The 12,401-nt window shown below is 24.7% G+C and overlaps 1 protein-coding gene across 2 annotated transcripts; it reads right to left on the bottom strand.

Annotated features, from left to right (window-relative positions):
- Window positions 1–1,611: 1,611 nt before the first annotated feature.
- On the bottom strand, window positions 1,612–10,747 carry LOC145842001 (uncharacterized). Of its 2 annotated transcripts, none has more exons than XM_082949340.1 (13): window positions 10,664–10,747; window positions 10,370–10,502; window positions 9,808–9,932; window positions 7,668–7,931; window positions 7,144–7,389; window positions 6,819–6,904; window positions 5,683–5,825; window positions 5,560–5,609; window positions 4,469–4,604; window positions 2,930–3,100; window positions 2,394–2,654; window positions 2,052–2,309; window positions 1,612–1,842 (listed from the first exon to the last, which is right to left on the bottom strand). In XM_082949340.1, exons 1-13 carry the CDS (start codon window positions 10,717–10,719, stop codon window positions 1,699–1,701), a joined length of 2,073 nt encoding a protein of 690 aa, XP_082805466.1. In that variant the 5' UTR covers window positions 10,720–10,747; the 3' UTR covers window positions 1,612–1,698. The 2 variants fall into 2 exon arrangements, with proteins under 2 accessions (XP_082805466.1, XP_082805467.1); XM_082949341.1 differs by having other exon boundaries at window positions 4,469–4,601.
- Between the last annotated feature and the right edge of the window lie 1,654 nt (window positions 10,748–12,401).

Here is a 12,401-nt window from a genome sequence, read left to right as displayed (position 1 = left end):
TACAATTTAGCTTGCTCTTATTCAAGTATTTTTTGAGTTTACTGTAAACTCCAAAGTATTTGTTTATTATTTTGAGAATTTTTTTGCCAATATTTTTTCTTACGCTTTTGCAGTATAGTGGGTTAAACAATATTATTTTTTCTTTTTCTAGACCGTTTCTTCTCTTCACTTTTAAATTTTATTTTGTATTTGTAGCCACTTACTTTATTGCACCATTGTTGTCCTTTCTTATTTGATTGAATAGGTTTTCATTGCTAGAGTTTTTGGAAAGCCTTTCTTCTATCATTTTGGGAATTCGCCTAAATATTGCTGGAGGGTGGTTGGATTTTGAATTAATATATATGATTTTGCTGTTCTCTATTCTGTACGGATGGAATGCATGGTTGTATAGATTGAAGCTTAGGTCTAGAGAGCCAATTTTACCTAAGGATTTTCAATATCTAATTTTATTCGCATTTCTTTTGATATGCTGTGCATAGATTTTTTTTATTTCTCTATACCAACATTACTTTTATTTTTCTCTATGACAATTAAACTGTCGTCGCGGTACAGCCCTAATAACCTAATAAATCTATTTAAAAACTTATTTATAAAACATATTTATACAACTTTATAGAAACATTAAACAAATTATATTAGAACCTTAATAGCAAGAATAGTCAATTGATAAAGTTTACACAAAAAATTAACACTAAAAGTTTACTAGCTATTTTCTAATTTCTAACATGAGTTTAACATTATTTAAATTTAATAAAAATAGGCTGATATAAAAAAAAAAGTTCACTGAGTTTTATATTAAAAATAAAAAAACCAAAGTATTCTGGTAATAGCACTTTAAATGTTTTAAATAACAATATATTAGTAGTTCTAAAACACTAAACTTTGTATATAAAAAGTTCAATGAGTTTTATATTAAAAATCAAAAAATCAAAGTATTCTGGTAATAGCACTTTAAATGTTTTAAATAACAAAATAATAGAAGCTCTAAAACACTAAAATTTGTATATTATAAGATATAGATAGATAAGTTTTACTCGCTTTAAAAGCTATGTCTCATACAAGTAAAAAATAAATTTTTACTGTTTTAACACTTAAAGTTTACAATAAGCTAGAACGCTTTTTGTTATCCTTTGGGATAAAAATTAAGGCTAACTTTAAAAAATACTTTATTAGAAAAAATACTTCAGGCAATATATAAATATTTTTTATTTAACTAAAACTTCAAATCAAAAAGTATTTATATGTATAATTTTTGTTTTAAGAAAAAAACTTACTGAAGAAGTATATAACTTTTTAAAGTCAATAAAATAATTGTATCATATAAAAGGCAGTGTTTTTGTAAAACAATATTTAAAGCTGCTTTTAAAATTTATTTTAGTATATACTTTATTTATTTTTTACAAGAATAAAACCCCATAAAGTAAGTACATCAATGCATAAGGTAACGAATGAAAATTGTATAATCTTTCTTTAAAAGAGTATATGAAATAATAATAATTGTATTATATCTATATGATTGAAAGTTCTTCTTATTACAAGCACAAAACATTAAAAATTTCAAAACAACAAAATATTTAAAATGTTTATTTATATTTAAGTAGTTTAAAAAAGTTATTAAAGTAAGCAAAGCTTAATTTTCTAAGGAAAGGAAAAATGAAGTTAGAGTTACAAAGTATTTTTACATTATAAAACGTAAAGCTATTCAAAGTTTTTAGGATTTATTCTTTCTGATTTGTCTGCAATTTTAAGAAAGTCATGTTTTAAAAGTTCTTTTGCAGTTTTTCGTTTTTCTGGCCTATAGCGCATCATTTGCGAAAGAAAGTCTTCTAAACTTCTTGAAACCTACAAAATTAATTAAACTTCTAATTTTTATACTGAAGAGTTATTACCACACACAAATAAACTTGGTAATTATTCAACAATAAAATGTTTTTTTTCTTTAATTGTATGTATACACATTTTACACTTTAAGCTTTTACTTAAACTTATAAAAGTAGTTTACCCCAAAATAATCTAGAACTATTTTAGAAATTTCTGTATCTGTAACAAACTTTGTTTTTAAATGTTGGGCACTTTGGTGACGACTTTATTAGCTTCATTGCATCGCGTGGAGTTTTGTCGAAAAAAGGAGGTTCTGTATCGACCATTTCTATAATCATAACGCCGAGTGACCATATATCTACCTGTTGATCGTAAGGTTTTCTAGAAATTACTTCGGGAGCCATCCAGTACGGAGTACCAACAAGCGAATTGCGCTTGGTCACATCAGAATTTATTTGTGCGCAAAAACCGAAATCAGTAAGTTTTATCTGTGCAAATATAAATGTTAAGCTTTTGCATGCAAAGAACAAAGTTTTTTGAAGACTTTTTACAATTTAAATTAGACTTAATACCTTGTAATCACTTGTGAGAAGCACGGAATCACTTTTTATGTCTCTGTGGACTACACCTTCGCCGTGAAGATACGCTAGGGCTTTTAATACCGATTTACACACAGTTGCTATATCTTTTTCTTCCATACGTTTCCTAGTAACATACTGGGTCAGTGCACCACCTGGCAACCACTCCATGACTACCCACAACTCATTATCAACAAGGAAAGACGAGTACATATCTACTATGTTTGGATGATGGTAGTCGCGCATTATCACCACCTTAAAGGAAAATTACTATTTTTTAATTTTGAAATAATGTTTATGTTTTTTAGATAAAGTTTTAAATAAACTCTTTTAAATCCTTTTTTTTATAGTTATACTTAAAAATAAGTTTTTGATATAGTTTTTTTAAGAACAACTATTTTCGTTTAAAATATTTCTATTAAACGCTTTTTCAAATGCTTTTCAACACAAGCTTTTTTTAAATATTTATTTATTAGCTTAAGTACACATATACAACTAAACAGTGTAAAATATTATTATATGTCTATAACCTCGTTAAAGAGTAACTCTCTTCTTTGCTGCTTATGTAAATGCATCTTTTTTACTGCGACTTTCAAACCTGTCTTTAAATCAGTTGCTAAGCACACTACTGATGTTGACCCTGAACCTATTTCTATAAAGTTTTCTAATGTTTCTCGAGGATCCCCTTGACAAACTACCATCTAAATAAAAAGCATTTTGAAAGCGTTTATGTTGAAACAGTATTGTTTTAATATACTTTCTACTTGTCGTTACAATTAATAACTACTAATTTCAATACAGATTATTTGAGCAAAAAAGGTTAGATTTAGAGTATGACATCATCAGACCAAAGCTTTTGGTGGACTAATAGCCGGGGCTTAATTGTTATTTAAACTCATCAGTTAGTTGTAGTAGATAAAATTTTATCTTCAATCTACAAAAAATTATTATGTTTAACCATGAATCTTGTTTGCTACTAAAAGAAAAGTAACTTTTGATCTTATCACAGACTAGACGGCCAGCTGTCTTTAAGATGATTTCAATGCATTTTAAGGTTTGACGGCAGTTAAATAAACTGACGTCACTAACTATATCAGAAAACAGTAGCTTTGTGGTTAAAAAATATGTATGCTTGTAGATTAAAAATTATAGTTTTTTTCAGTTACAACTAGTTCACGAGTTTCAATGAGAATTGAACCCGGGTCTTAGTCTACTGAGAGCTATGGACTGATGATCGAACTATTATGACAAAATTTAGTTTTTAACAAGTTTTAAGATTGTCTTACAACAAGTAAAAGTCAAGAATTTGGCGCTGATAAATTTTTCCAGTGTTTTTTTAGACTGTAATTTTGTATTTTTATTTGAGAATCAAGAATGACTCACGACTATCAAGAACCCTTATATATATATATTTTTAAACAATTTAGTTGTTGAACTTAAGTCTATTTCGACCGGCGTTACCTTTACGTTTTTTTTACAAACGACCAATTAACCGTACAGTAAAGCCTATAAATTGGAATTAACTCTGTAAATATTGGCTGTACATGGAAGTTACTTTTATTTAATAACCTTCTGTTGCAACCTAATTTTTAGGAAACACGGAGCCGTTGTAGGTGGAATTACCTTTTTATTTCTTTAAAATTTGACGAGGCCTACCTTTTGCTGCCTTACAGCTGAGTAATGCACAAAAAAATATATGTTTTACTTAATTGAGTTTTATTTATTTTTAAACGATTAACATTATGTATTAGTGTTATACTGTTAAAGAAGTTTTTAAAACAAAGAGCTTTATTTAATGCATATAAATCATAAAAACATTTATAAATTTATGACTGAAATTTTTTTTTTAACTTTTAGTTTAATATTTCTATTCGAACTTAAAATCTTATTGTGTAGTTACTGGTTACAAATACAGATTTAAACTTTTAAGCATTTTCTTATACTCCAGTAAAGAAATATATAGAATAATTTTAATTAGTTTATGCTTACCCTAGTAAAGTATCAGCATACAGAATTGAGTTATTTGTTACAAATATAAAGAAAATTCACACAAAACTGGTTTTTAATACCTGCAGTGCAGATCTAAATTGATCATCAGACACTAAATGAGAATCTGATTTTTGTCCTAGTGCTTTTTGTGCTGCTAAAGGTGCAAATATTGTTGGCATTGGAGATGGTATTGGATGTTCCGATTTTTTACTTCTACTGAACGATTAAAAAACTTATCCAATATATTAAAATATCAGCAATTTTATCACTTTCAGACTACAAATTATATATATATATATATATATATATATATATATATATATATATATACGTCATTAGTTTATTCTAAGTTTAGTAATAAATAAAAAAAATAACAGTATGCAATTTGGTTCTATTCTAAATCTATCAATGCGTATATCAAAATTAAAGGAAGACTAAAATTACAAAAGAACTATAAAACTATCATTTACTAAAAACTTCAGTAATTTTATTTCAAAATAATTTAATGTTCATGAGACTTTTTGAAAATGTTGGTTAAGATAAAATTGATCTGTTGTAACTTTTAATATTTAGCTAGTGGTTATATTGTAACCAATATTAAAAAAAAAAGCACTTCTGTTGCAGGTTACATGACAATTTAAATTACGACAATTCAAGTTCATGTAAAAATAACCCATATCCCACAATATATAAATGAAATTTAAAAAATATTTAAGTGCAACTGAAGATTTAATTAATAAGAATATGACAGTAAAAAAAAGTTTTAAAATTTAAAATGATAAAAACTTTATAATTATTAAAATTTATCTCATTTTTGTAAGTTTTTTAGTTCCTTTAAGCCATATATATATATAATAATATGAGTTAAAAAAAGGACCTGAAGGTGTAAGTATAAAATTATGATAAAAAGTTAGTTTTTTTTAAATAAAAATTATCAAAAGAGACAATTTGACACAACTTCTATTAGTTTTGAAGTCTGTAAACTATAACCGTCAGAACTTAAATCGTCGTGCACCTTAAACTTTCAGCATATACAAATTTTATAAAATTCATTTATCTTATAAGCCTGTGCTACACCTACAATATTTTTAATAATTAAACTAATATTTTAATTTTCATCAAAAAACGACCAAGTGTAATTTTAGTTTGTAAAATAAGTAGATAAACAAACCTTTCGTAGCGACTTTTACTTTTGTTATCTTCATAGCTATCCGGTTGGTTCTTTAAAATAAATATTATGTTTATTTAAATAGTTTTGAATAACTTTATTTACGTTAGTAGAATATAAAATCACTTTTAATTGTTGTCTGCTATTTGAATCGTTACTCGTTTTCCGATTTGCTAAAACTTTCACAGGATTTCCATTAACTTTTGGAACTTCTACTTTTGATTGTCGCCAAACAATTTTTGATGAAGTTTTTACTTTAGGTAAGTTAGCTGATGAAGTTAAATATATTAGACACACAAAAATTTTTAAATATTAATTTTTAAGATTTTTTTTTAAATTGTTAAGTAAATAGGTTTGTTAAATCAAGTTAAATTCGAGTGATATATTTGTTGCTTAATAAATAAAGTATTTTTTTGGTCTAAATTTTATTTACAAATTATGTAAAATTGCGATACAAAGACTAGCTTTATAATATAATAAGTTTAAGAAGTTTGCACTGCTACAACTTTTTTAAAGATTTATCTTTTGTGGTTTACGTGACAATTCAAATTCTTATTTATTTGTTAAGAAACCATATCTCAGAAACTAATATTTATTTAAAAAAAATTAAAAATGCATATGTAGGTCTTGTTAGAATCTATAAGCTTTTTTCATTTTTGCAAAAGTTTAAGTTTATTTTAAGTTAATTAGTTATAACTTATTTTATAAAGTTACTAAAAATTACTATAATTTAAAGCTTGTTTAACAATATCTCATAAAATTTACAAAATTTTGTAAAAAACAAAAATGGCTTGTAGACATTAATAAGATCTAGAAATGTATGTTTTGTTTTAAAAAAATAAGCATTCATTTTTTAATTGTGGCTATTTAGATATCTTTAAGAATTTAAATTGTCGGAATTTGAATTATTAAAATTTGAATAACCGTGCACCTCTTTTGTGTTAGATAAAAAATAACACATTTAAATATTCTAACAGTAAAATTAGTATAAAAAATAGTTGTATTATTAAGAGAATTTTGTAAATCTATATAGGTTTACGGAAGTTACATACAACAACATTTTTTTTAAATTATAAACAAAGTTATATTTGCTTCTACTAATAAGTATTTTCAATATCGTTTAAACTGCTAAAAATACAATAAAATAGTCAATTTAAAAACGAAGTTGAATATATTTGAAAGAATCATCTTAAAAGTCTGAAATATATTTAATACATTTTTAGAATGTATACTTTTAAAGTTAAAGTTTTATTTAAACATACTTTTGGAAGTTTCAGTTGTGCTGTTTTGTGAACTTTTTGAAGAACTTTCGTAGTTGTGTTTTTTCGAGCTACTATTAGTTTCATCCCTTATAAAAGTAAAACTAGTTATATAATATTCGAAAATAGTTACGTATTATGTAAAAACGAGCGGTTTAAAAACGCAACTTTACTTTTGATAACTTATTGATGTATGCTATAAGAACAACACCGCTTCATGTAATTTAAATTTTTTCAATTAACTATTTATAATTAAAAAATAGTTTGTTGTTTCGGTTCAAAAAAATCATTTCCTGTATTAACATAAAATTAGTTTACTTTCAGCCACCTGGTAACAACTAGATTATATGATTTGTTTTCAAGATGTCTCTTATGCGACCTTCGTTTACTTGTTCTGTAATGATCGTTTTCGCGTTTTTCATACTTGTACTGGCTGCTTGAAACTGACTTTGATGAACTGCCAGAGTCGCGTACTTCATGGGATTTAGTTTTTCTATCTTTTTCATTTGAGTTAGTGTTTTTTTCTTTTTCGCGACCGTAAGAAGACCTTTCGTTGTCAAAAGGCCGAGTTGGTCTGTTTTATTTTTTTACATATTTGAAACAGCCATAAAAATTTAAAGTTTGTTTAAACTTATAAAATTTAAAAACTTAAAAAAAAATAATTAACTGTAAATTTTCTGCAATAAGTTTTGTTTTTAGATATAACATAACCATAAGGAATAAAAAGTAAAGTTGACCAACAACAGAAATTAAATATAACCGTATATAGATTGTGATTTATTAATAGTTTTATTAACAAAATTAGTCTTACAAAACTTATAGTTGTATTTTTAAGTTATAAATTTAACTCACCTAAGTTCTTTTTTACTATTTTTTTTATCGTGTGTCAAGTGATCTTTACGTAGAATATCTGTTCTATGATCATTGTTTTCTTTCCGGCCTTCGTCGTTTCTCCAGTTTACTTGATTTGTTTTTCTTTCGTCTCTTCTTCTGGCTGTGTCATTTCGCCTACTAGAGTATCTTTTTCTGTCTGTTTCTTCTCTTTTCACGGAATTTTCTTTTATTCTTTGGGTCTTACTTAAACTTGTAGAATTTTCTTCAACAGTCTCTGGTATTCTATATAAAATAAACAGTTATATTTTTTTTATTGGTGTTTTATGTTTGTAGATCAGCACTAGACTAAACTACTAGACCATCTATTACCCGGTTTGTCATCATTACGATTTTTAAGGCATACATAGTCGTTAATAGTTAGTCAGTGAACTAATCGAACCTGAGTATCTTAGCACTCTGTTTATATCAAGGCATCCGTTAGCGGGTATAGTAGAAAAATATAACTTACTGTTTATAAAAAAAAAACATTAATTTAAGCATTAATAGTCAAACAGTCGTAAACATTAAATTAATTTAGCTGAATTAAACTTACTTCGTCTAATTAGTATAAAGTAGATAACTTTCGAAAATATTATACAAAAAAATGTTTACGACTGTTTAAATCTACAGATTTAATAACAACAAGGCAAACTTTTAATCATTATGTTACATCAGTTCATATTATAAAATAATACAATTAGAATATCCGTTAATATTAGGCTTGTTTCAAATCTTTCCTTAGATACTGTTATTATGATAATTAATTTTTTAAATAGTTTAGTTTTATTCTTTTTTAATATTTTTTTGAAGACATGTTAAAGTAATAACAGCATTTTACTCGTTATTATCCTTACTGAGATAGATTTGTATCATTTTATTTTGTTATCTAAATATTATACACCTTATAAAATTATTGATGAATTTGAATAACAATATTCTACATTTAATTACCATATTTATTAGTAAAATTTGAATTTATCAGATAAAAACTACTTTTTTAACTAGCTTTTAACTATTTAAATTAAGTTAAAACTGATAAGTCTAAAAAAAATCAATAATAAAAGTACTCTAAATGTTACAATTAGAAACAAAAATTTTTTGTTAAAGTTTTTGTTAACGAAAAACCAGTTTTTATCGCACTTATTTTTTAATTGAAACATTAGTTAAAGAGAAAACTATGACCAAATTAAATCTTCGTTACCAAAACCACGTTCAAACTTATTTATAAAATCGTAAATTTAAAGTTCAAAAAATAAAAAGTATAAGCATAATACTTTAAGTAATAATATCAGTGATATAAACAAAAAAAGTTTAAATTACAGTTATTTTATTTTCATACTTTAAATATTCAATTTGGAGTTGTCGAATTTCGTTTGTTTAAATTTGAACGGGCGTAGTTTGCAAAGTCTTAGTTTTAATTGTCGTATATAAATAGTTTCAGTTATAACTGTCGAAAAACTTTCGCAGTTTTAGTAGTTCAGGTGTAGGAAAATTTAATTCTGTACTACAGGCCAGTGGCGACGCGTGGTATTTTTTGTTAGAGGGTGCAGAAAATTTACAGACATTTCAAAAACCCTTAATTTTATATATTCTAAAACTAATTTAGTAAGATAAAAATACTACAATTAAAATAACTCGTTTAGAAAAAGAAAAAATATTTTAAAGATAACAGGTTTAACAGTTAATAATAATAACAAATTTTCTATTTTTTCCAAATGCAGTATCTGCTCCATTGCTCCACCCGACACGACGCCCATGCTAAATACTTTGTTTTGTTTTCGTTATTTTAAACTTTTGGATTTAAAAAGATTAGACTTAAATGTAAAATTAAGACTCGGTTAGTTTAATATATATGAACTTATATTTATAAACTTATATTTATATTTTGTTCTATCTTAAGAAAAATGGTATTACTTATAAACTTTATCTCAGGTGTTTATTATTTTTTTAGTGACAGTGACAGGTATTTTTAGTGACAGCACAGGTTCTCTATTTTTAGAGTACAGAGAATAGTTACTTATTTTTTCTAACCAAACTAAAATGTTTACAATAATATTCAATTTGGTTATTTAACTAAAGTAAACTTTTAGACTATGTAAGATTTAAAAAGTAAATAAACCTTGACTTTTCGTTTAAGTGAAGCTTAGAAACATCTGGAGTAATTTCTTTTCTTAATGAATTCGATCTTGAAACTGACAAATTTTTTAGAACATTTCTATGGGAGTTTTTTCCGACTATTATTTGCTAAAAAAATAAGTTTTACTTAAAATTTCTAAACAAAATACTAAATTTTACTATATTAGAAACAATCTTTAAAGTTTTAGATATTTTTATAAATATATATGTTTCTATAAAACATAACTACATGCTTAATAAAAAGATAAAATTCATCGCCATAAACAATTAAACATTTTGTACATTTCAAAAAAAAACAGTTGCATAGTTTTTTTTTTGAATTATTCTGTTACTTTGTGTTACTTTTCACGAAGGTTTTTTATAAAAAAGGTAATAAAAATATTAAATTACTCTTTTAAAAATTTTATAGTTAACAAAAAATAACAAAACAACAATTAATTTATTCTAATATACTTTTTAAGTTTAGCATAAAATAAGACATACTGAAATTTTTAACACTTGGTATTAAGTTTTAATATTAATTTGATTATTGTTAATATGCAAACCGGTTCGGGAACAGAAGTAATCAGTGAAGCATCTACAAGTGGTTGCCGTCTTCTTCTTATCTCAGCTGGTACAAGATCCTCCCACTGTTGTGGAATTCCTTTTATGATTCCTTCTTCTACTCTACATTGTACCCTTTTAATGTGTTTTTTTGTTAATAAAAATATTTTACTGTGAAAAGCTTACGTATTGTTAAGATATTTTAGTAATTAATAGTTTTTTACACATTTTTAATTAATGAAAGTACTAAAAAAAATAGATGTTGTTAAAAATTCTGAATAGTTTTTGAATCATACCTATGTTCAAAATTAATTGGATTTGAAATGAGTAATTTTTTCTTCGAGTTGAACATAACAAAGTCCAATTTTTTAAAATTTACTTTTTGCTGTAAAAATACTTTTGTTACTTACTTGTAACTAATTACTAAATACACTTTAAATTTAACACACTTGGTTTATAGCTTAAACACTTAATTAAACAGCTGCTTATAAATGAAAACAAATCTATAGAAAACATATCGCATTTACAATTTTCAATATATAAGACTTTTTTATATATTATATTTAGCAATCAAGTATTATTAATATATTTCAAAATTTTTTAGTTAACAATCATCACTAATTTTTTTAAAAAGATAACATACTTTATAATTTAGTAATTGGTTATTTATTTTTTCATAAAATAAAAACTTACAACTACTAGTGTTATATTTATTATCTACTAATTTCGATAAAGTTCTACAAAAGTTGTAAAACTTTTTTTAAATAGGTTTAATAATTTATGTTAAATTAAAAACGTGAAGCTAAAATAAATTGACTGTAAAGACTAATTAGTAAAAAATCATTCACTTAAAATATTTTTTCATTGATTAAACTACTTTTAAGCTACTACCAAATATATGTACAATAAAATATTTTTTATCATTGTAATAAAGCGATTTTTTAAGATTGTTCAAAACTTTATTAAAATTGTATAATTTAATTAAAATATGCCCACAGGCATTACTGCATTAGTTGTTCGCACGAATTTCAATAAAACTCCGTCAATTCTTTGAGTTTTGTTACAAAAACTTACATATACTTATATATTTAGAAACGAACAAAACCTAACACACTTTTAATAAAAAACATATTTAATATAACTATATAAATAAACGTCAACTAAAATCTATAAGTACAATCATTACAAAAATCTTAATTAGCTATCAAAATAATCGTTAAAAGTTAAAAAAAACATTGTGTGGTTGGACTAAGCTTGGCTTAAAAACCATTTTTTAGTCTTTTGTATTTATTAATTCACTTTATTTACTCGTATCAGAAATGAGCTAAGGCGGAAAATCATACAACTTCACAGTTGAGTGATTTTGATGGTGCTTGTGTCAACACTTTTGTTATGACCTCACAAATTCTTAAAATATTTTGCTACAAATTTTCACCGAACGTTAAAGTTTTCAAAACGAAGTTTGAAATTTTATTCACAAAACTTACTTTCAAAAAATATTTATATCTCACCGTAAAAACTAAAGCGCATGTTTTAAACTAAACAAAATAATTTTAGATACTACCAAAATGTTCTATGTTTAAGCACAAAAATATATTTAAACTTCCTATATAAGTTTAAATTTTACAAAATGTTTCGTTTTTTTAATTTGAAACAAAAATTACTACAACTTTGATTTCGATGTTAGTATGTTTCATTTTAATCTAATATTTTATTTAAAACAAAGTAAACTAGTTTATGTAAGTTGAAATCAGAAAGTTTTTAAAAATTTTGTTTGCAAAAAAAAAAAAAAAAAAAAATACATTTTTTAAATACACTATAAAAAGATAAGTATAGGCTAGAAATATGAAACAAAGCTGAAAACTAATGTGACGACGCAATTTAAACTTACTATTCTAACTAGAAACGATTGATGCATATATTTGTTTAACCTTTTTCTTTAGTAAAACAAAACTAAAACTAACTTTCATAGAATATTTAAAACAAATTTTATAGCCATTTTAACTAATAATAAAAAAAGCGCTTAGAAGTTTC

This window comes from Thalia democratica, chromosome 8 (genome assembly GCF_965202585.1).
Source record: "Thalia democratica chromosome 8, ktThaDemo2.hap1.1, whole genome shotgun sequence".
Taxonomy (NCBI): domain Eukaryota; kingdom Metazoa; phylum Chordata; class Thaliacea; order Salpida; family Salpidae; genus Thalia; species Thalia democratica.
The sequence above is the reverse complement of the archived record's forward strand: the minus strand, read 5'-3'. Positions and strand labels throughout refer to the sequence as shown.

Bases quoted from the DNA above. Each gene is read 5' to 3' on its own strand.
- LOC145842001 (XM_082949340.1), bottom strand. From the start codon at position 10,719: ATGTTCAACTCGAAGAAAAAATTACTCATTTCAAATCCAATTAATTTT. The intron at 2,655-2,929 runs GTTATAGACATA...TTTTCCTTTAAG, and splicing joins GAGAGTTACTCTTTAACGAG to GTGGTGATAATGCGCGACTA. The intron at 2,310-2,393 runs GTATTAAGTCTA...ATATTTGCACAG, and splicing joins TTCTCACAAGTGATTACAAG to ATAAAACTTACTGATTTCGG.